Source organism: Canis aureus, chromosome 20, assembly GCF_053574225.1.
Source record: "Canis aureus isolate CA01 chromosome 20, VMU_Caureus_v.1.0, whole genome shotgun sequence".
Classification (NCBI taxonomy): Eukaryota; Metazoa; Chordata; class Mammalia; order Carnivora; family Canidae; genus Canis; species Canis aureus.
In genome coordinates, this window is record NC_135630.1 from 28,965,212 (window position 1) to 28,988,035 (window position 22,824).

Below are 22,824 nucleotides of genomic sequence, written 5' to 3' on the forward strand. Positions count from 1 at the left end.
CCTTTCTCCCTACCCCTTCCAGTGCTTGCTCTGGCACACATGTGCACTTTCGCCCTCTCTCGCTCTCGCACTGTCTCAAATTAAAAAAAAGAAGAGACGGGCAGGGCCTCTGGGAAGAGTCCCTCCCAGGTCCGCTGTCCCCTGCCTTCCCTCCCACCCCCAGGTGGTTCCTGTGCTAGTGGGAGGGCCTGGGCCTTGGTGGCTCTGCCCCTGCTCCACCTCCCAGTCTCTGCCCCCACCAGGCTTCTCCCTCCCCAGATGAGCTCTGGCTCCTCTGCCAGGACTACAGCAGCTTCTCCCGGGCCAGATCCTCCCTCTGGATGGAGGAGGGACATCCCTCTGAGAGGGGTTCACCCTGCACACTCCGGAGGAGTGGACAGAGAAGGGGAGGACCATTGTCAAAGAGATGAGCCTGTGGGCCCCTGGCTAAACGAGAGAAAAGTGTGAGCAGGACCTGGGGCCATTTGTGCTCAGGCCCTGGGGTAGGCCTGTTAACACATGTCCTTTCAAGAATGGTTTTCCTCCAGGTCTGTCCTGAGGCCTGCTTGCCACCTGTTACCTGAGTACACCCACACTCCCACAGACAGAAGGGACCAGATACAGGGAAACTGAGTCTTGGAGAGGGCTTGGGCCCATGTCCTGCCTACCTGGGACCCCGCTGATCTGCTTTGCTCCAGGCAAGGCTCCAGCCTCTGGAGACCCCAAGTTATGCAGCCAGGAGTTCCCCCTGGGGGCCAAGACCAGCCCACCAATCTCACTCAGAAGCAGGCGCTCTGGCTGATACATCTGCTGAGCTCACCTGGCCCCAGGAGCCTGGGAGCAGGCAGTGTGCCAGCAGGTGAGCTGCTGCCTCTTGCTGGTGCCCCAAACCTCCAGAACCTTCAGACCTCTGAGAACAAGCCAGACCTTTCACTGTCAGGTACTCTGGGACTCAGGACAAGGGCACTGGATGGGGGAAGTCGGTCCCTCCAGCAGCGGGGATTCTGAGGGTAAAGCCCCCAGCCCAATGCCTGCACATAGGTGCTTAGCAAAGATGAGGTAGACACACGGCTTCCATCTTGTCATTTTATTGTGTGAGGTGAGATCACCTCCCCCAAGTACAGAGTGGGGCGTGGGCATTTTCACCCCGTTCCCATCTTAGAGGGAATGCATCGGACTTCCCTGAGGACTGGGTTGCTTCAAAAACCTTTGTCTTTGAAGACAAAGTAAAACCTTTACCTTGTCTACTTTATCAGGTTAGGAGAATTCTCTTCTATTGCTACTTTCTCCTGAGAGTCTTATCAGGAATAGGTGTTTAATTTTAGCAAATGTTTCTTACACATTTGTTGAGATCCATGATCTGTTGGGATGATAAATCTCATTTATGAATTTTTTCACATGAACCCGTCCATGAATCCCTGGGGTAATCTAACTTGGTCCTAGTATGGTATTCTCCATGGGTTTTGCTGGATAGGATCTGTTAAGATTTTGTGTAGGCTTTTTATATCTGCACTGTAAATGAAAAGGGCTCTAATTTTCCTGTCTTCTCACATGTTTGTCTCATTTTGGTGCTGGGGTAATGGCTTCTTAGAATGGGTTTTGGGGGGGGGGTTGCCCTACTTTCCTGTTGTCTAGAATCATTTGCATAAAGATAGATAATCTGTTATTTAAAAATGTAGTAGAGGGACACCTGGGTGGCTCAGCGGTTGAGCGTCTGCCTTCAGCTCAGGGCATGAATCTGGAGTCCTGGGATCAAGTGTCGCATCAGGCTCCCTGCATGGAGCCTGCTTCTCCCTCTGCCTGTGTCTCTACTTCTCTCTCTCTCTCATATGAATATATAAAAATCTTTTTAAAATTAAAAAAAAAATAAAAATCTTACCTGGTGTTCTCCTGGGAGGAGTTCCCCTCCCCAGCATACCTTTTTATTTTGAAAAACAAACCTACAGAGTAATAAAGCCTTAGACCTTACAACCAGACACACTTGGTTGTTCCTGTTCTGATGTTTGGACAGCGTGCTTGCAAGCTCTACTGCTCTACATACTGGTGTGTATCTGTGTGTGTGTGTACCTACGGGTACACACAGAGATGTACTTATATGTACTTGTCCCCTTTTTTTCTTCTTTTTGGCAGAATGATTTAAAAGTAAGCTGCAGATATTTCTCAATCCTCGACTACTCATAGGATTTTTAACTACTGTTTTGATTTTGTTGTTGTTAAGGTGATAGGGCATATTCTTTTATATTTGATTAATGGCTTTTCTCTCTCTCTTTTGCATGTTCACCTGGTGCCTCCATCCACGGTTGGTGAGAGCAGGTGAGTCCATTCTGGCTGTTCATTTTCTAGAGGCTTTCTCTCTTTCCCTCATGGCTGGGTCCGCAGCCCTAGAATACACTACCTACCCAGGCCACACAGCTACTAAGTGGCAGAGCCCTTGGCAAGCTGAAAGACCCTACACTTGGTGTCCCTAGGCGCCTTGCTCGGCTCCTCTCAGGGATGCTGCATCCGGGGCTGCCCAGTGGTGTGGATGCCCCAGGAGGTAGGAGACTTTGGCAGAGGAAGCTCTCCTGAGCCTGAGTTTGCCCATCTACAGAGGGGGCCTAATAGTGGCACCTACCCTAGAGGTTGCAGGAACAAAGCCAATGAGCGCGTGTGAGGCCCCACTCCTCACACCAAGCATCAGCCTCTCTTTTCCCACCCCACAGGAGCACTTGATGGAGGGATCCTTGTTCTGGACAACTTGGTATCCCCAAGGCCCAGGATTCAGGGTCGCTGCTGAGGTGGCAGCTCCCCCAGCCTGTCAGCCGGAGCTGGCCCCTGTCCCTGGGAGAGCAGAGCTGGCTCAGCAGGGACCACAGGGTGGGAGAATGTGGGACACTGTAGTTCATTTGGGCATCAGATGGCTCTAGAGCATGCCGTTCAGGCTCTGAACTTCTCTGCCTGGGAAAAATAGTTTCCATTCAGAGACCACACAAAGCCGTCGCTCCTGGCACACTGTGTGCTTGTGCAGGTGATGTGTGCCCCTGGAAGAGGGAGAATCAGCCCCCTGCTGTCCAGAGCCTCTGTGGGACCAGACACCAGCTCTGAGGTTGGTAGGTTGAGCCCTAAGAGAGTCCCAGTGGTCCTCAGACCAGCTCTGCTCTCCCAACCCCCAGAAAAGCAGACAGCTGATGGTCTCATGGCTTTGGAGCCATCCTAGGAGTTGCTGGGGAGTCACTGAGAAAAATCAGATGATATCAGGTGCATAAAAGGTTTTTAATCTTTGTGTGTTGTTTGTTGTGTAATGCATGCCTAGTTACATAAAACTGGAAATATATGAGAAAAATTAGAAGCAGAAGAAAAAGCTGCCCAAGGCACCAGGCTCTGGGGTAATCCCCCTTTGCACCTGGCCCCTCTTACGTTCCTGTCCCATCTTTCAACTGTACCCAGGTTATGTGTTTTCCAGAATGGCATCCTGTTGTGACATGAGCTCCGATGTGCTTTTGCTCCTTATGCACATACTGGTGCTCCCATGTCACTTTAGAGTCCCCAGAAGGGCCGTGTGTCCCGGTTGCCATGGAGTTGCTGGGCTCAGGTATCATGCCGTGTATCAACCCGTGAGCTCGAGTTAAGACCAGGCTGTTGGTAGCCTGGCAGGGACAGTTCCGTGAGCTGTACCATGCTGCATGGGCCTTCCACGCTCGCTCTTAGCTATAAGATACATCTTGGCTTCTGGAGAGTCAGAAGCCGCCCTTGCCTCGCGAATGGTAGGAGCAGATCAACCTGGCATATATGCTATACACCGACCTTGCCTACTGCCTCATTCGTGGGCCCTGTCCTCTTCCTCCTTGGGTCAGGGGGTCATAGCAGGTCTGCAGGTACAGGCTGTGAGGATCTGAGGAAGGAGCCTCAACAAAGGTCTGGAAACTGAAAGCAAGCAAGAGTCCTTTGTGGGGATTCAAGCTGATGACAGGCAAAGGCCATGGCTCTGGAGGCGGGTCTTGGGCTGAGTCAGCAAGCACACGGCCCCGCCCAGGGAAGGAGTAGGGCACAGTCGCTTTCCCTTTACCCCAAGGTGTGAGTGTGTGTGTGTTTAGGCAGAAGTATTACCTCCTGGTGTCAGAAGCCAGAAAGTGCCGAGCAGGCAGGCATGATGTACGAACGGGCAGCCCGGTGGGGTCTGGAGGCCTAGCTGAGTCCACCTGCTGATCAGTACCCACTTAGCTGGAGCAATGCAAGGGAGTAGCAGGAGGGAGCTTGGTAGAGTCAGAAGGCAAGAGGAGACATAAGGAGGTCCTCACACCTGGAACAGAGCCCCGCTTGTGCTGTTGGGGCAAGAGTCCCGGGCTGGGGCTGACCCGGCCACAGTTGGCCTGAGGACAGCAGGCAGTCTCCCACCATGCCATCAGCCAATCCTTTGCTCATTGGAGAAGACGTCTCCAGAAAGGCCCGTGCTTGGGTTGGAGGAGAGCAGCCTCAGGCCTAACCTCAGTGGGAAGATGAGCCCTTACCTTGGGCAGGGCTTCCAGGACAGTTCCATGCCAGGAGGGGTGCCTGTGGACCTGGTATCCCAGCCCTCACTGTCAAACCCTTGGGAGCCTCCGTGTTGGTGCTGTCATGAGGATGGCTCCCCAGCGAAAGGCTGGCTGGGGTCTCATGCACCTGTGCTATGCACAGTGGCGCATCTTCCTGCACATACCTGAGTAGTGCAGACGTGTCCAGGGAAAGTAGTCTTACCCAGTGGAGTGGGTGGAGCCCCCCAGCACTAGGTCCTAGATGTGTCCCCTCAGGTGCTCTTACAGGGAAGGGTGGGGGTCACCCCTGGTGACCTGGTCAAGAATGAAGAGTGATTAGCACACAGGCTGGAGCTGAGAGGGCCCCTCCTGGCACCCCAGCTGAGGCTTAGGACCTTCCCCCAGTCTGTGCCAGCTGAGGCATGAGGGGGCAGCCACTGCAGACCCCTGTAGAGCATGTTGGCCTGACGGTTAAGTCACCCACTGCCCCACCCGTCTCCCAGGGACCTTGTGAGGGTCTGGTGGGATCATAAAGGTTAGGGGCCTTGGAGAAAAAGCTTGGGCTTCCCCAGACGTGGAGCCCTACTCCCTGGTCAGCTGCCCCAAGGAAGAAGGGGAGGGCCCCAGGTTCCTGGGATGTGCTGCGCTGGGGTCCAGCAGGGGCTTGGCACCTGCCTGGCCAGCACCTCACACTCTGTGCCACAGAGCCCGGGGGCTGAGGCTGTCCATCCGCTCTGTTTTCCTAACACTTTGCTAGCCTCCTTTGTAAATGGAGGAAGTGTTTTCTCTGCCACAGATGTTGTCAGGGAGGAGGGAGCTATTGAGGCATTTCCTAAGCCTAAACCAATCGACTTGGTTTTTGTCACATCTTCTCAACAACTTGGAATTTAAACAGACAGAAATCGTATGTTTCACACTGCTTAATAACAATGTCCTTTCCTTATTGAATTCACAAGCTCCCCTCTGCATCCGTGCTCTGCTCTCCCCCATCCCACCTCCCCTTCCTCCTCTGGGGATTTATCGGGAATGCTGCTCCTCCCTGTCCTTCAGATGGCAGCTCAGACCCCGACTCGGAATTAGACACACACCCCTTCTGCTCCTGGCACTGGCCACATTTCTAGGCCTTCTAGGTGCTGCAGGAGGGCAGAACTGTGCACTCCTGTATACAGTAGGTGCTCCTTTGAAGGAGAGAAGAATGAGCCAGACTGAGGGTGCCATGGAGCCCAGGACGGGGTGCTGAGCCCTGAGGCAGAGTCATGAGGTCACCAGGCTCACATCTCCTTGCAGCCACCTGCCCGGGGCTAGAAGTTCCTCATCATCCTGGCTGTAAGGCTCTATTATAGACAGCCTTCCACTGGGTCGTTGCAGGAGCCTGGGAGGTCCAGGAGGTGGCAGGTCAGGCTCAGAAGGATCATCGCTCTACCCAGGCCTCCTGGTAGGGGAGAAAATTGGCAGAGTCTGATCCTGGAGGGAACCCTCCGTGAGGGTGCTCCAGATCAGATTGACAGGGTGCAGAGAGCTCCACCTCACCCCAGTCTCACCTTTACATTCCCAGCCCCCTGACCTGGAAGGCTCCCTGGGGGTCCCCTGACCAGGAAGTCTCCCAGCATGTCTCTGCTCCCACAAGGGAGGGGTTGGGGTTCTCAGCTCCCAGTACCATTCCCTATGGGGAACAGGGCCTTGCCCTGAGCTGCAGCAGGCAGCCCGTACCAGAAAAGGAGCCAGTGCATGAATCTACAGTCAAGAGGATGCCCGGGGAGGTTCCTTCTGCTGCCAGGGCTTCCTGGAAGGACCCCCCTCGGGTTCCATGGTCCTTAGTCAGACATTCCCCTCCCCAACCCTGGCCTGCTGGGTAACACAAGAACTCTTGCTCATATTCCCATTCATTCTAACAATTCCTCCTAACAGTAAGGGCCCAGCACCAGGCTAACGTGTGCAAACCAGCCCCTGAGGTACGGGGGTAGGGGGGGCACTGTGTGGGGAGCCACACCATCACCCCCCTATACACCTTGCCTGTCCTCAAGACCATGGAGCCCAGAGTCCCTGAAAGTTGGTGAGGGCAGCGTCAGAGAGGCCTGTCTGGAGCTGTGAGCCCACGTGGCTCATGTGCCCTGGGTACACTCCCATCTCTAGCCAGGCCCTCTTCCTCCTTTGGGTGGGGGCTTCTGGGGGCTAGACGGTGTGACAGCAGTGGGGAAGGGGTGGAGACTCAGGGCAGCCCTGCTCTCACTCCCACCACTCCTTGCCTCTGCCCTGTGTCAGTCAAGCCTGCCACCCATGCATCCTGTAGCCCAAAGGGACGGGTGTCCACCCGTGGCTTCCCAGCAGGGGACAGGAATACTATTAAGTGTGCAAGCCTGGCTCTATGCCTATGGCAGTGGCAGTGGCCATCTGCCCTTAGGAAGAGCTAGAGCGCCCATCCAGAAGGCCGCTCAGGATCCCACAGCAAGGTACTGGCTGGGCTGGACCAAGGTCCAGGGCTTCTGCTGTGCCTCCTCCCTGTGACCAGTGCCCCAAGGAAGCTATGTCAGGAGGACCGTCACTGTGGCTGTGTGGTGTTCCCGCCCCATGTTGGTGTATCCTAGCTGCTGGTCTGGGTATGTATTTTCCTTTACAAAGATCACTCTGACTCCTTTTTTTTTTTTTTTTAAGATTTATTTATTTATTTATGAGAGAGAGAGAGAGAGAGAGGCAGAGACACAGGCAGAGGGAGAAGCAGGCTCCATGCTGGGAGCCTGACGCGCGACTCGATCCCGAGACTCCAGGATCGCGCCCTGGGCCAAAGGCAGGTGCTAAACTGCTGAGCCACCCAGGGATCCCCGATCACTCTGACTCTTAACAAGCTCACTTTACTTTAAAGGAAATAGGTTAGAAATTGTGTTCAGAGTTTACTTTAAAAAATACCACTGCTCCTGGCTGTGGTTTGGTGAGTGGTCAGCAGGTGGTTGGGGTCCAGCCTTGCCAGGCAACATTTCCATGCCTTCTGGGGGCTGGGGCTCTGGGGAAAGCAGCTCTCATCAGACACCACTGCTAGCTTTCCTGCTGGCTTTGCTGTTTAACGTCTCTGGAACGAGTCTTCTCCTCTATAAAGTAGGAATGCTTCCATCCACAGGATGCCTGCGAGTGTCCAGGATGACTGGAGTAAAGCACTGAGGTTCACCAAATTAATTACTTCATTCCTGAGACCCTGACACCTCAGGCCCCATCCCAGGAGCTTACCCTCCCATCATGCACAGGTCCTTATGCATTGGCTCTGAATGGGTAGATTAGGTTTAGAGACCAAAAGAGGGTAGCCATTTATTCCCCTCCCTTTGAAAGGGAGCCCAGTATAGGCAGCCCAGGATGGTGGTGCAGCCCCGAGGTGCATGGAGAACACAGATTCTGTCTCTCAGTCCTACCAGCCCCAGAGAGTAGGACTTCAAGCCTCTTGATCCAAGATAACTGCTGGTGCTCTGCGCTTACATCTACATTCCAGCCAGCAGGAGAATGGGGGAAGAAAGTGTCTCTAGGCACTTCCTGGTGGCCAGACTGAGTCACACAGCCACACCTGCCTATAAAACATTTCCTGGGCTGCTTCCTCCTTGGGGACTTCCATGCTGTTTCCTAAGCCTGAGGAGTCACTTGAGGGCCCATGGGAGTGCTGTTCCCTGTAGCCTGACTCCCTTCTCACTAGAGGAATGTAGCTCACTGGGTGAGCCAAGGAGGCCTCCTCACTTTGCTGGAAGTTGGGGAGGCAGGGAGCCCAGTCACGAGGCTGGCCAGCCCAGGCCTACACTCACGCAGCCCCTGACCCCAGCGGCTCTGTGGGCACATTACTAAGAAGGGACAGCCTTATGCAGACATTTTCTACAATGCCTCTGGAAAGGGGGTTCCCCAGCCTACCACTGCCAGCTCAGCACTTGATGATTTAGGTTTTTCCTACAGGTGCCGGGGGGGGGGGGGCCTGCTCTTGCAGCCCTGGTATGCTGCAGGGAGGGAAGTCCTGGCTGGAACCAGTGCAGAATCTATTCACTCCATCAGTTTGCTCTTGTACTGCCTAGGAGCTGGCCCATCTCCTATCCATCTTCCCCCTCCCCGTGCCAGCACTGAGAGGACTTCTCCCTCCCCACCCCCCACTCTGCTCCCTCTCCCCTCGGCCTGCACTGCTCACCAGCCAGGCCCTGTTAATGATGCACATGAGGATTCTGGTTCAGAGAGGAGAGATGACCCAGCTCACAGCCAGCCAAGTGCTCCCCCTGGGGAGCTGCACCTTCAGGCCTCTTTCTGTCACAGGGAGGAGGAGGCAGCCAGCCCCACGGAGGGCAGTCTTAGGGAATCAGAGCTAAAATCAGACTTGTATTTTTTTAAGGTGGTGAATCTCCCATCTGGATTCCGTGCTGGGTCATTTTACTACATGAACTGCATTCCCCAGAGCTGCCCTTTATGAGGTCAGCAGGCCAGCGAGAACAAGAGGACTGGGCTGCTGGGTGCTGTCTGGCCATAGGTCCTGGGGCCACCAGCACCTGGCCTAGCGTCAGCAGCAAGCATCCTGATGGGGCTCAGCTCAGCGAGCTAACCAGAGCAGGTCAGGCCATGGCTCCCAGCTCTGACCACCCCTGAAGGTTGTCACTTCCTTCCTGTAACATGGACGTAGGCCTCAGTGAGGGAGCTAGCTGCCCTGCCCTGCAGTGCCCCACAGGCCCTGGCATCAGAGCAAGAGTGAGTAGACAGGGCCCCCAGCACTCCAGCCCCTGCTAGCCCCTGAGCAAGGGCTGGAGTACTGTGGTCAGCTCCCACCCACCCAGGCAAGTTCTCCTGAGTCCTCCCTCTGAATTCCCAGTACTTTTTAGGATATGGTTTTAAAGCGATAACCATCCAGATCCTGGCCTCACGATGTGGCCTCTGTCCTCATGAGGGAAGATTCCTGGCCCTGGGAGGCTAAAGTACATCGTTGGGGTGGAAGGAGGCATGGGTATCCCTCACAGTTTCTGTGGCCTCTCTGGGGACCCTCCTCAGGACAAATTAGGGGGGAGGAAGTAGCTGGTCCTCCAGGGCCTCTTGTGACCTGTGGCATTAATTTTCTTCCAGTGACTGAGTATCCAAAAGTAATACAGCAGTATGTGTTTTTTATTAAAGACTTTGTAATTCTGGCTGTAATGACAGTGTCCTCACCCACAGTGAAGGAGTTCCAACTCCATTGGCACTGGTTAGAAAAATCTGCCTTTATTTCAGGGTGTCAGTTCAGAGACTGGTGAGTTGGACCCTTGTTCACAAAATTCCTGCCGTGGGAGCCTGCAGCCCAGGGCAGAGGTGAGCAGCAGTTTGCCATCCAGAGATGCCAGCCAGCTGGCATTTTGTCACGGAGGATGAGCAGCGTAAAGCTGTCCCTTTGCTGGGTACCCCAGCACCCCATACCAGACACCAGAGATGTTTTTATAATCCCTGTTCCTAAAAAAAAAAGAAAAAGAAAAGAAAAAAATCCCTGTTCCTCTATTTCAGTTATTTAGACAGTGCACAGGCATCATAGACAAAACAGAAATGTGTAAAAATGTCAAAGTAACCCATTTGGGCATATGGGTGTTCCCTAGACTTTCACCGTTGCTGTAAGTTTGAAAATGCTTATAATGTTAAGAATCCGTAATCTCAGCATCCTGAGGCAGCCACTCAGTCGTCCGCCTCCCTGCTGGCTGCTGACCTGCTGCATGTCCCTATGCAGAGTCTCTGCTGCAGCCCAGTCCGCTGGAGGTGTTTGCCCATCGCTCGCTGCCGGGTCTCCCACGTGGGCTAACATGCAGCCAGCATTCTGTGGTGGCCTCGCCACATCCCAGCCCTTCCTGGCATAGGGTGGGCTCCTGGAAGCTGATGCCCGGATGGCCCCTCAGCCAGCCACGGGACCTCATGTGTTCACCCAGCATGGGGCTGCCTGTGGCCTGAGCCAGGTGTAAAGCCTGGTTTCTGGTCAGAGCCCTGGGCTGCTGGGGATGGGGTCAGGGGTGGGTGGGCTCAGGCATGGGGTTCAGATCAAACCCACGCTCCCCGGGGCACAGTGAGGAAAATGAAGCCTCTTCTGGCCACTGGTATGACCTTCAGGAAGGGATGGTCACTTAAGGCAGCAGTGTTCACATAAAAACAGTTTGAGCTCTACAGAGTCACAGTTGTGGGCTGACTTGCCTGCAGGCAGGTGGCAGGAGGGAGAAGGCTCTTGAGGACAGTGAGAAGGTGCCGTTTCGCTGATCTGAGCACCGAGCAGAGCAGGAGCCACATCTTGGCTATCACCCACTTGCCCCCCACCCCCTCCTCCAGGAAGGCACCCAATTTACTGCACCTTTCAGAATTCATTGTCAACAAAGCAGGGCTCCCAGACCAGGGCTGAGTTGTCCCACAAAAACTTAGAATTAAAACTTTAGAGCTGGCCACTGCCTGGAGCAAGGTCTTCCGTGGCATGCTAAAGCAGTGCGTACGAGAATGTCGGCGCTGCTAAGCTCACAGAAGGCATTAAACCCAGCATGATCAAATGTAAGAATGCATGCCACAGGCGACAAATCCCGTGAGCCGGCAGGAGTTACTGCAGCCCAGGTGAACCACAGTGACTTCACAGCACAATTTCTTTGAAGTCCCATGTTTTATCTTTGAAATCCATGTGAATATTGCCCTCTGTGCCATTCATTACCCATCTGAGCTTGTTTTCCTATAAAATGAACAAAACCCCTCTTGGTCTGGGCCTATCTGCACCTGGAGCCTCCACTGCCCCCTCTCGGGTCATCATGGGCTGTGCCCCTACCACCTCCGAGAAGCCTGCCCCGTTTGGGAATAGTGCCCTCAGGCCTCCCCCTGACTGTTAACCCCCACTGTCCTTGTGGGTCCCATCCCACCCTTCCCAGAGCACTTGGACACTGAATAGCTGAGAGCCACACCCTGCCTCTAAGCCTGGGACTCATCCTCTGCGAGAAAGGGCAGAAATGCCTGCCCCCTGGGCTGTGCCTAGCATGCTTTGAGCCTTGGTAACTGTGGCTGCTGTCACTGTTATGAGGGTTCTGGGGGCATTGCCAGTTTGTCTCCTTCCCCATGTACGGATAAGTGGTGGGGAGCACTCCATATGGAAGGCTTCAGAGAGAAAGGTGTGGGCAGGGCCTCCCCATCACCCTTCCGGTTCCAGTGTACCCTGTTTGGGGGTGACAGTGCTGTCAGCCCTCTCCCTAGCCATAGGCAGGACAGTCTGGGCTGGGACATGCTCTGGACAACTTTCTGGGCCTGTCCCCCAGCATAGCAGGCAGTTGTGCTCCACAGAGATCTCTGCCATAGGTCAAGATACCATGGTCACCCACATAGGCCAGGACATGGTTTAGGGCTATGCTCAGAGAAGGTGCCAGAAGCTTGCTGCTCCAAAAGAGCATAACTTGCCAACCAAGTTACTAGAGTCCCTGCATTGGGATTGGCAGCATCGAAGGGGAGCCCCAAGAGTGGAGCTGACCTTGCTTGTACCCCAAGGTCTCCTGGGTGGGAAGCCAACCACCACACGGTTGCTCCAGCTTGGGAGAAGTTGTGGTTCCTTCCAGAGAGGCCACAGAGCAGCCAGTTCACTAATGCATGGTTAGCTTACAAGCCAAAGGCAGCCCCTACTGGCCTGGAAAACTGGCCCCACTCACCATCCCCGAAGGTGACATCCCAAGGGGTCCTCCACAGACCTCGCCCTACTGACCGCAGTGATGTTAGCAAGTAGAAAGGTTGGAAGTGGGGGGTTGTTGCAGACCAAGGGAGCATGGGAGCAAAGGTAGAGGGGACTGGTGCACTTTGGGGAACCGAGGTTCCTGATTGGACAGGAATGCTAGTTCACCTGCAGGGCCTGCTTGGTTTTGTTGGCACAAAACTTTTTGGAACTATTATTTATTACGAAGTGTTTTGTAAAAGTAAAAGAATTTGCATAATGTACGTAGGAGGTAAAACGAAAGTAAACCCCTACATCCCCATTGCCTGCCTCAAGAAGGAGGACGTGATGGTTGCCACAGAAGCCTCCATGAGCTTATGCCATATCCCAGCATCACTCCCACCCCATGGAGGGCCAAAGCCAGTTTCTGCCTTGAATTTTTGTGTGTATCACCTCATCATCTTTTTTTTTTTTTTTTAAGATTTTATTTATTTATTCATGAGAGTCACACAGAGGGAAGCAGAGACACAGGCAGAGGGAGAAGCAGGCTCCATGCAGGGAGCCTGGCGTGGAACTTGATCCCAGGACTCCAGGATCAGGCCCTGGGCTGAAGGCAGGTGCTCAACCACTGAGCCAACCAAGCATCCCATCACCTGTTTTTTAAAAAATAATTTCAACATCTGTGTGCGTATCATTGAATAGTACTTTCTTTGTATTTATATTTGGAAACTATAGACAGTAGCATCATACTCCATTAAATTTTCTTAATTTGCTTTTTCTCTGCAACATTTTAGTCACCAAATTGACCCAAGTTATAACTATAGTTTGTTCGTTTTTATTGCTGAGCAGTATTCTACTGGAAGAGTAAACCACTGTTTATGTACACATGCCACCGAGGCAGACGTTGGGGCTGTCACCAACAATGCCTGCATCCTCCAGCGTACGTGGACAGGGTAGCCCTGGGGTCAAGGGTATGTGTGTGCCTTCAGCTTCCCAGTGAAGACATTCCCTAACAACTGTCCCCAACTCCTGTCCCATAAGCCGTTGATGGAAGTTGGCATGGCCTCACTTCTGTTCTGTTCTGTGATAGTGGGTATCACATTGTGGCTCAGTGTGCTATTTCCTCAATGACTAATGAAGGGGAGCATCTTTCCATATGCTTTTTTGACCAATTTCCTCATTGTTATATTTTTATAAAAATGAAACTAAATGTTTTCATTAAAATAGTCTATATACAGGCTTCAAGACAGGGAGTTCCAGGAGACTTATAGTAAAAACCAACGGATCTGCTTTTCCTTTCCATCCTCTCCAAATTATCACTTGCAGCTCTTTTCAGTATTCTTCATGTACTTACTTCCATATTTCTAAATAATTTATAGTGCTATTTATTGATTTAAACATTATCTGTTTGCTTTCTGTTTTGGTAGATGAAGATTAAATGTTCTTAAGCCCTCGTAACAGCCTTCTCCATACCCCACCCATCCTCCAAGTAGAGTAAAAAGCTCAAGTTTTTATTAAATCCGTAGTCCTTGTTTACATTATGCTACCTCTAAAAGCATTGTTTACTTCCTGAGCCTAGTAGAATGCTTTATTTTGTCTTTTTATAACACTTTTTGTTTTTCCTGGAATTAATGATAGCCCCCCCCCCTTTTTTTTTACTTGTTTTCTGTCATCATAGATGTAATTTTTTCAAGTGATTCCAAAGATCTCCTATGCACCTACCATTCATTTTTCCACAAGTGCTCTGTTGCATCAGGTAGTCTGTCCATGCCCCTGTCTTCCTGGAACCCCTGTTCCTCTGCTTCTGGGAGGACCAGCAGTCTGTCTCCTGGGTCGGAGCTCCTGTCTCCCATGCTAAATTTTTTGTTGTCATTGTTTACTAGATAAGATACCTAGTCCGATACCTTTCTAAAACAGGATATATGGAAAGTAAGTGTCCTGAGTCTTCGCGTACCTAAAATGCCTCTAGTCTCCCCTCACATCTGCTTGATAGTTTTGTGGGGTCTGACATGTATGTCGCTGGTCACTTTCCCTCAGCATTTTGAAGCCGTGTTCCTTTGACTTTTAGCATATGGTATTGCTACAGAGAAATTGAGTCCCGTTCTGACAACCAGCCCTCTTTATATATTCTGTTCTGTCCAGGTGCTGCATGGGTCATTTCTTTAGTCCTGGGTCTGGTCCCCACATTCAGTTGCTGGGCAAGTGGGGAGCCTTTTCAGACTAAATGGATTATATACTCCAATTCTCATTATTTCTTCATCTCTTCCCCTCTGCTTCCCCACTCCCCTCTTTCTGGAAACCTTGTTGGTTGGCACTTGGATCACCTGAAAGAACAGATCCTGCTGAAGAGTGATGGGCAGAAACCCCCTGTTTTATGAGGGACCCCAGATGTCAGTGCAGGAAGAACTTTGCTCTGGGACAGAGACCCTCTAGTTTTCCATGCGGTGGGGCTGGGGCAGGGACTAGATTAGCCTGGTGGCAGCTGTATTGGCACTGGAGGGCTGGTGCTGGGGATACCACTGAGGGTACAGACTGTTTTGGCCCCTGCCCAGGTCCTCATATCCCTGCATCATGAACCCCTTGACACTCACAGGATGTATATTAAGTCACATGTTGGGCAGGAAGCTGCCTGATACAGGGGGTGGTCCGTCATGTGGGGGATTCTTCTGCTCCACACCACACCTTGCCTCTGGACAATGCCCTCATCCCCTCTTTCATCAGACAGTAAACCAGAACATAAACAGTCAGTGTCTGGCGGTGTGGATAATGGGCAGAGAGGGCGGAGTGAGGGAGATGGGAGCAGGGCTCCTGGGCAGAGCGTGGCCAGGGTACAGGCCTGCTGTATCATGGCAGCAGTGACAGTGAGGGCCAGGGTGGGCAAGGTGAAGGTGGGTATCATGCTCATGAGTCTGATGTCAGGCCGACAGGCTACGGGTGTGTGTGCCTACCAGGGCTCCCACATTGTCCACACGAGTTGGGTAGTGGCCTGGGGCTGCTAGCCCCTTGAGCAGGTTCCACAGTCTGCCTGAGCCCTTCTCCCCATAGGCCGTGTTTGAGGGACAGGATGGGGGAGAGAAGGACATTGCCCAGGGCATGGCCGTGTCCTGCACAGAGAAGGTGCCACATATTCCATCCTGATGTCCTTCCCAGTCACCCTGGCAGGGGTAAGCCCCTGCTCCTATGCAACTGGGCCAGCATCCAGGGATGCAGTGAGGAGAGAAGTCACTCTGCTTAACACCCATGTGATGCATAGGGTGCTGCGGGGTCAGCGTGAGCCCCGGGGGCTCAGGAGGACTCAGCTCAGCCTTCACCAGAGAGCACAAAGAGGAAGCTCCAAGGACCAGAAGACTCCCCTGTGTCTTCTGGAACCTGCCAGATACACCAGCAACCCTGGGCTTAAGGCCCTCAAACCCCCGGCATCTCGGCCATAGTCCTCCTAGCTGCCTAACCAGGCAGAGAGCAGCTGTACTGTGGACTTTGAGGAAGAAGCTTGAATTCCTCCTGCCTCAAGACTTGCTGTGGGACCCTGGGCCAGTCACGTACCCTCTTGGGCTGTGAGCAGAGGGACTTGAAAAGCAGGTGGGCCTGCCTCCATTGGCAGGACTCCCATCAGTCCCGGCTGTCCAGATGGCAGCTGTAGGTCACAGGGAACCGTCACCTCTCTGGCCTACATTAGTGCGTTAGGAGGGACTCCCATCCACCCGGCCTCCCCAGGACCTCTAGGTGCCAGCAGTGGGAGGGATGATGGCCCTGTTCCTGTTACAGGGACCCGCGGGAGGGTCTGGGAGCCGCAGTCTCTGCCAGACCTACGCCCATAGTGGGACGGGGCCAGTGCTGACGCAGGACGACAGCCTGAAGACCAGGGGGTACACCTGGGGAGGGTCCCCGCGCCCTTCGTGCACAGTGGGTTCTTGCCCTCAGAGCTTACCCTGAGGCCATGTTCAACTCCAGCTGGCCTTGGCTGGCACTAAGTAGACCAGCTTGTCAGTTGATACTTCAGATGGCTTTTCTGAATGGGAGGAACTCCTAGGCTGCCCCATGTCCTTGTGGATGACGAGGGGCCCACAGCAGTGGAGGGGATCCAGGTGAGCCTCAGCCTCCCTGTAGGACCTGTGGGCACAGGCAGGGCCCAGTGGGGCGGGGCTGCGGACACTTGCACAGAGGCCTGCACTTGTTCATATGCATGTTTCTGGGTGTGTCCTTGTGCTTACTGCTTTGGGTCTACCTGTCTTGGCCTCTTCAGAAGCACTTGACATGGTCAAGTGGTTGGTCATGGTTTTCTATTTCATTCCTAGGAGGTTGACCCTTGAATGAACTGAGCTTTCTCGTCCTGGCCACAATTAGGGGCTTTCTCACTGCAGAGGAGAGCCCTTGAGGAGAGGCCAGCCGCCCCACCCCGTGCTAAAGCCACTGGGAGCCTCCAGGCAACTGCCTAACTCCTCAGGCTTGGTTTCCTCCACTGGGGGCTGCAGGTGCCACAGGAGGTGACCTCCCTGGGGAGTCACGCTGGCCCTGCTGAGCACACACACGGGAGCCAGCTTCCTTCCTGCCTGCCCCCTCCCCTGTGGGAGGCTATGGTCACTGAGCTAGCGCTGTGCAGAGGCCGAAGGAGGCACCGTGTCTGCAGCACAAGGCTTCCCTGGGGGGCGGCACTGCCTGAGGTCTGGAGGATGAGCTGCGTCAGCTCATGAAGCAGAGGGAAGAGAACACAGCTTGTGCCAAGGCCCTGAAGTTTCTCCCCCGGAGACAGTGACGGGGTTTAAGGAGGTCCACTGGTCACAGGGCCTGAGGGGGTGCAGGTGGCCCCTTGTGCATCTTCCAAGGGCAGTAGGAGCCACCAAAGTGTGTTTTGCAGGAGCTGGGGGTTGGATGTGGGATACAGGGCTCCCCTCACCGCAGGAGCTTGAATGAGCTACCTGCAGAGGCCAGAGACCAGTGGTCCGTGCTTGGCTGGGGCACAGTACCTGGGAAGGGCACTTCCAGAGCGAACGAGGACCTGAGGGGGAGATTGGAGCAGAACCCAGGCGGCACAGAGGAGTTGGCAGCTGGGATGCCTGCCCTGCTCTCTACTCCCTGCTGTGAAACGGGTCCCTGACCCCCACTGCCCAGGTGCCCTCCACCATCTGCCTTGCCCAACTGCCCCCACCCCCAGGGCATAGTACGAGCCAATAGGAGCCACAGGGGATGTCAGGGGGCCACCTGCTGCCCTGTTTCTTCCTCAGTTATCTGCACAGAAGGACCAGTCTTTCCCTCTGCTGCCCCCCTACACACAACGGAGCCTTTGGCTGGCTGCCCCTTGCCCTTGGGCTCTGCTTGAGAGATCCCAGGACCCCCAGCGGAGTACATGCTCCTCCTTCAGCCTGGGGTAACCTGCGGTGGTGTATGGGTCCCATTAGGCTCCTGCCACCTGCCCAGGTTCTCCTCAGCCTGGGACTCATCCCACCAGGCACAGGCAGCTGTTCAGCCAGCCCTGGAGGAGAGGCTTCCCAGAATAACCTCTCTGGGGTTGACCCCACACACCAGGCCTGTCTGTCACACAGGGAGTCATTTCTCCTGTGGTATGGATGCTCCTCGCTTCCAGCACAAAGTGGCATTTTGAGGGATCCCTGCCTTCCTGAGGTGGAAGCAGTTCCTGGGAAACAAATTATGAATTATGGGTCTCCTGGGCGTCCTGGGTTGGGTGGTCTACACTGGTGCGGGGGTGAACTGGGCCTGCAGGAGGCCCTGACAAGGCTTGGACATGCAGCCTGGGGCTGTAAGTGACTTCTGCCGAGTGGCCCTGTGACTCTAGCCCACTGGTTCCAGGTGGCATAGGCTCAGGGGCACCCTCTCCACCCCACCACAGGGCAGAGACGAGTTGTCCCTCCTGAGGAGGGAGCAGACTGGAAAGCAGCCATGGGGTTCAGGGGAAGCCCCTGGAGAAGACCCTAGACCAGGCTTCAGGAGGCACTGAAGTCAGGCACATCTGGACACCATGGTGGTCACATGTGGCAGACACAGTGGTGGCCAAGGGCCCTTTCACATCCCTGGGTGATGTCCTGGGTTTCTCATTCAGAAGTGGCTGTTTGGAGAACTACCCTAGTGGTTGGTATTAGAGGTACCTGTGGTCCCCCAGAGTATACCCAAAGCCATCCAATTTGGGGCTCCCGCCCCATAATGATCCCCAGATTTCCGGCCTCTTACCTTACCACTGTCCCCATCTCATTACAGGAAGTTCTACTACATCACCCTGCTTCGAGACCCTGTGTCCCGCTACCTGAGCGAGTGGCGGCATGTGCAGCGGGGTGCCACGTGGAAGACGTCGCTGCACATGTGTGACGGGCGCACGCCCACACCCGAGGAGCTGCCTCCCTGCTACGAGGGCACAGACTGGTCGGGCTGCACACTGCAGGAGTTCATGGACTGCCCCTACAACCTGGCCAACAACCGCCAGGTGCGCATGCTGGCCGACCTGAGCCTGGTGGGCTGCTACAACCTGTCCTTCATCCCCGAGGGCAAGCGGGCGCAGCTGCTGCTGGAGAGCGCCAAGAAGAACCTGCGGGGCATGGCCTTCTTTGGCCTCACGGAGTTCCAGCGCAAGACGCAGTACCTGTTCGAGCGGACGTTCAACCTCAAGTTCATCCGGCCTTTCATGCAGTACAACAGCACACGGGCGGGCGGTGTGGAGGTGGACGAGGACACTATCCGGCGCATCGAGGAGCTCAATGACCTGGACATGCAGCTTTACGACTACGCCAAGGACCTCTTCCAGCAGCGCTACCAGTACAAGCGACAGCTGGAGCGCCGGGAGCAGCGCCTCAAGAGCCGGGAGGAGCGCCTGCTGCACCGCGCCAAGGAGGCCCTGCCACGAGAGGACGCCGACGAGCCGGGCCGTGTGCCCACCGAGGACTACATGAGCCACATCATCGAGAAGTGGTAGTGGTGGCCGGCAGGGAGGGAGGTACCTCGGGGGTGGGGGGCATCAGATGGACCCACCGGAGCTCTGGTGGGAAGAGGGGCCCAGGTGCACTCGCCGGAGGGGAGATGCGTGCTGCTCGAGGCTGAGGAAGTGAGGCACGGTGGCCGGCGGGGCCAGTTCTCATGGTTCCCCGCAGACTGGGGACTGAGGAATCAATCGGTGCAACCCCCCAGGCCACAGGAGAGTGTGCTTAAGGGACACCCTGGGCAGGCCTGAGGGGAACAGGGGCAGGTGGTGTCCCTGCCTCCATGGCCTCCTTCCTCGCCATGGCCCAATGTCTGAAGACAAGAAAAAGCAGAGTGGAGACCAGACTCGCCCTGCCAGGAGCACGTCCTACACCCACTGTGCACACCTATCTGCTCTCTCCCCACCGCTGGCCGGCAGCAGCCCGACACCAGCTCCAGGCACCTTCCCAGGCTCAGGCCACCTGGGCGGTCCCTGGGCCTCTGGTGGCCCCGATGCTCCTGGGCCTGAGTGAAGCCCCTTCCCTGGGCGCACAGGCAGCCCCTTGAGATGTCCTCAGGCATGGAGCTCTAGCTTACCCATCTTCAACGGCCAGGGCCCACCTCACCTAAAGCTGAGAAGATTCTAGTCCTGCTCTTGGGAAGCTCATCCTCTCTCTGGCCCAGGGTCAAAACACGCAGTCTGGCTTCATGCTTTGGGTCAGGAGATCAAAGCACACCTTGTGGGATCCCTCCCCCCATGTCCCATAGCCCTCAGGCTGAGGAGGGCTGCAGGGAGATGGGCCCACATGCACCTCTGTGGACAGCGTGCATCCCAGGAGTACAAAGGCTGTGACCAGGGATGTGGCCACCTATGTCTAAACACCCCTCCCCCTGCCAGCTAGCCTTTGGGGGTGACCACCTAGCCAGACCAGCTTAGACAGGAAGAGAGTTTCCTCTGCCCGATTTACCTTTCTGACCCTCTCAGATTTGTTAGACCAGCACTGGCCCCAGGCTCATCACTTCGACATTTATTCAGGGGTCATACCCCACCGTTCCCACAACCCCACATGCAAAAGTACAATCAAGCCTCCATTGGCTAGAAAACGGCAGACCACCTGCTGCCCATGAACCGTATGTTGGGGCCACGGTGATTCTGTAGGGCTGGAAAAGGGGACTCAGCCTTTCAGATTCTCAACTAGAGTTGGAAGAAATGGCTCTCAGTGGCTCCCTACTCCCCAGATACACAGCCCTTCTCACCCCAGGTTTTCCCTGCATTTCCTTTTGCCCACCCCCTGGCCACAGCCAGTCAGGCCCCGTTCCTGGCAGCCCTGCAGATTGGAGAAGCCATGTTCCATTCTGTTACAGATACTACCCCCATGCCTGACTCCTCTTGTGCTCCATGGGCCAGGCCACTGTCTCTGGGGGTGCTCTCCCCACAGGAGGCCCAAGACCTGGGGTGTAGGGAGCAAAATATGAGCCTCACACCCAAGGTGGCTGAGTGGCCTTGGCCTGTCTCCTAGAGAGGACCCACGTGTGCCTGCAGGCACCTGGGCAGTGAAGGTGACAGCCACAGCCTCATGGGCAGTTTCTACCAGGCACCCTCCTCCCTGCCCCAGGTTCTCTTCAGCCATCGCAGCTGTTCCCCTACAGGTTGGGGAAGCCAGGAACCTTCCATAGCACAGGAAATCCTAAAGTGTCTAGTGAGGTGGCTACCCAGGAGGAGGTAGGCTTTCGTCTTTGCCTGCCTGCCACAGGGATGGTGTGTACTTCCTGCTTCCGACCCCAGCCACTGCATCTTGTAGTCCAAGGGCAGTGGTGAGCAGGCGGGGATGGGCACTGCGCCTGCCCAGCCCCAGACCACCCCCCACAGAGGATGCGTTGTGCTGAGCAGGCAAGCATCCAGGTGACCTAGTGGTTCTTTCAAGGGGTCCACCTGGGGGGATGTGTTCTGACACCCGTCTTTTGAAATAGGCCTGCTGCAGGGAGGAGGGTGGGACATGTTCGTGAGAACTCTGTCTTGCACAAGCACGTAAGTTGCTGGGGCTTGCTGCAGCCTCCACCAGGAGGGTGTCCCTTCCAGGCACTCATGCAGAGCTCAGCCCGGTTCTGCCTGAGTCCCTGGGCACCTGGCCCTCCTCGAGGTGGGCTTCCTGTGTGTGTGCAGGCTTGAGTGTAGGATCTGTTTTGTACATATTAGAATGTTTTAACTTATGATCCGTTGTCCCAGCTCACACGGAAACACGGGTCTCTCCTTGGTTTCTTTGCTGCATCTGGAAAGCAGTCCGATCTGGGGCCAGGACCTAGGTCCAGGTGCCCAGAGATAGCGCCAGGTGCCAGTACCCCTAGGCCCCTCAAGCCTCCAGTCCACTTCCACTCAGGCTGCCTGTGTTGAGGTGAAGGTTCCCCACGCCTGGAGCATCTTCTCCGACGTTGCCACCTGCTGGGGCTCCACTGAAGGGACGCCCTGCCTGGGGGCTCTATCTGGGGCTGAGAGGACAGAGGCAACACGGTGGGCCCACAGCCCACTCCCTACACAGACCTGCAATGTCCCCTCCTGGAGGAGGAACCAGGGACAGCAGAACTGTCCGAGCAATGAGTCTGTGACCTTTTTTGGGGAACTGGAAGCGTTTAACTTGAACCCAGGGGCGTTTAAAGCTTTATTTATTTATAGCTTCTTATAAAAAAAAAAAGTGTTGAGAAGAAAATCTTTTGGTTATTCATACAAGACAAACGAGTTGGTGATGGAAAAGCAAGTCATAATCATCTAATTGTTTTTGTCTAGGTCAAGAATGAATGTTAGCAGATGAAATAAACCCTTGACAAGGAGTGCAGGTGTGCTGTGGTCTGTAGTGACAGCCAGCCGCCCCACGCGGTGTGGCCGGACCTTCGTGGTCTGATTCTCAAAATGAGCATCCTGGCATGGAGGTGGAGGCCGAGGCAGGGGCTTCCCTCCGGTGCAGGCAGCCCAGGAGGAGAGGCGTTCACACGCTTTCTCGCTTGAGGCTCTGTGCAAGTCAGAGCTGCACCTGTCGTCCCCACAGAGCACGGGTTAGCGATGATTCATTGCGGCGCTTGGCAACAGGACCCCAGCTCAGACTCCGGCTGAGAAAGGCAGACACCGTGTGCTTCTCAGTGACCTCTTTCTTCTCAACTTTTAATCTGGAAAGATCGCAAACAAGGCGAAAGAATAGCTCATGGATCCTCATCACCCCCTAGCCTAGATTTGCCTGGATTCACATTGCGTCCTGTTTCCTTGTCGCACAGGCACACTTGCTCTCTGTCCACACATGTACACACTGGGGACACACACGCATACACCTCCACATGTCACTCAGGCATGCTTTTCTCTGAAACATTCGAAAATGCGGCACAGTCCCCAGAATCCCAGTCTCATCGGCATGTAGCTCCTAAGAAGGACATTCTGCTACGAAACCCAATGCCATTATCGTGTCCCGACCTGTGACGGAGATCCCAGCTCACGGACAGTCGGGTCCCCACTTCCCGGTTCTCCCCCAAGGTCTTGAGGACGAATTGTGAGCCGAGGGCCGAGGGCCGGGAGCGCCCGCCGTCTTCCTCCCTCTCCTTCCACGCAGTGGAGCCCCGGCCCGCCCCGCCAGCCGCTCCCTTGTCGGCCCGGTTGGCTCTTACAATGTCTGCATAATTCTGTTCTCTCACGAGCAGGTCCTGTTAAACATTTGGTCACAAATGCCAAATGTGGCCACGGACCTGATGGAGTCCAGGGCTCGGATGAGACTGGGAGGGGGAGCCCTTGCTTCCCTTCTGGGCCGTAATCCGACCACAGGGAAATGGCCCTGTCCCACTCAGAGC

The 22,824-nt window shown here is 54.9% G+C and overlaps 1 protein-coding gene across 1 annotated transcript in view; it reads left to right on the top strand.

Annotated features, from left to right (window-relative positions):
• The window catches only part of HS6ST1 (heparan sulfate 6-O-sulfotransferase 1), a 41,659-nt gene extending 19,837 nt beyond the window's left edge, over nucleotides 1-21,822 (top strand). The window contains exon 2 of the mRNA XM_077861217.1: nucleotides 18,304-21,822. Coding sequence (XP_077717343.1) covers nucleotides 18,304-19,012 — 709 coding nt within the window. The 3' untranslated portion in view covers nucleotides 19,013-21,822. The remainder of the gene's footprint in view (nucleotides 1-18,303) is intronic.
• The last annotated feature ends 1,002 nt before the right edge of the window (nucleotides 21,823-22,824 follow it).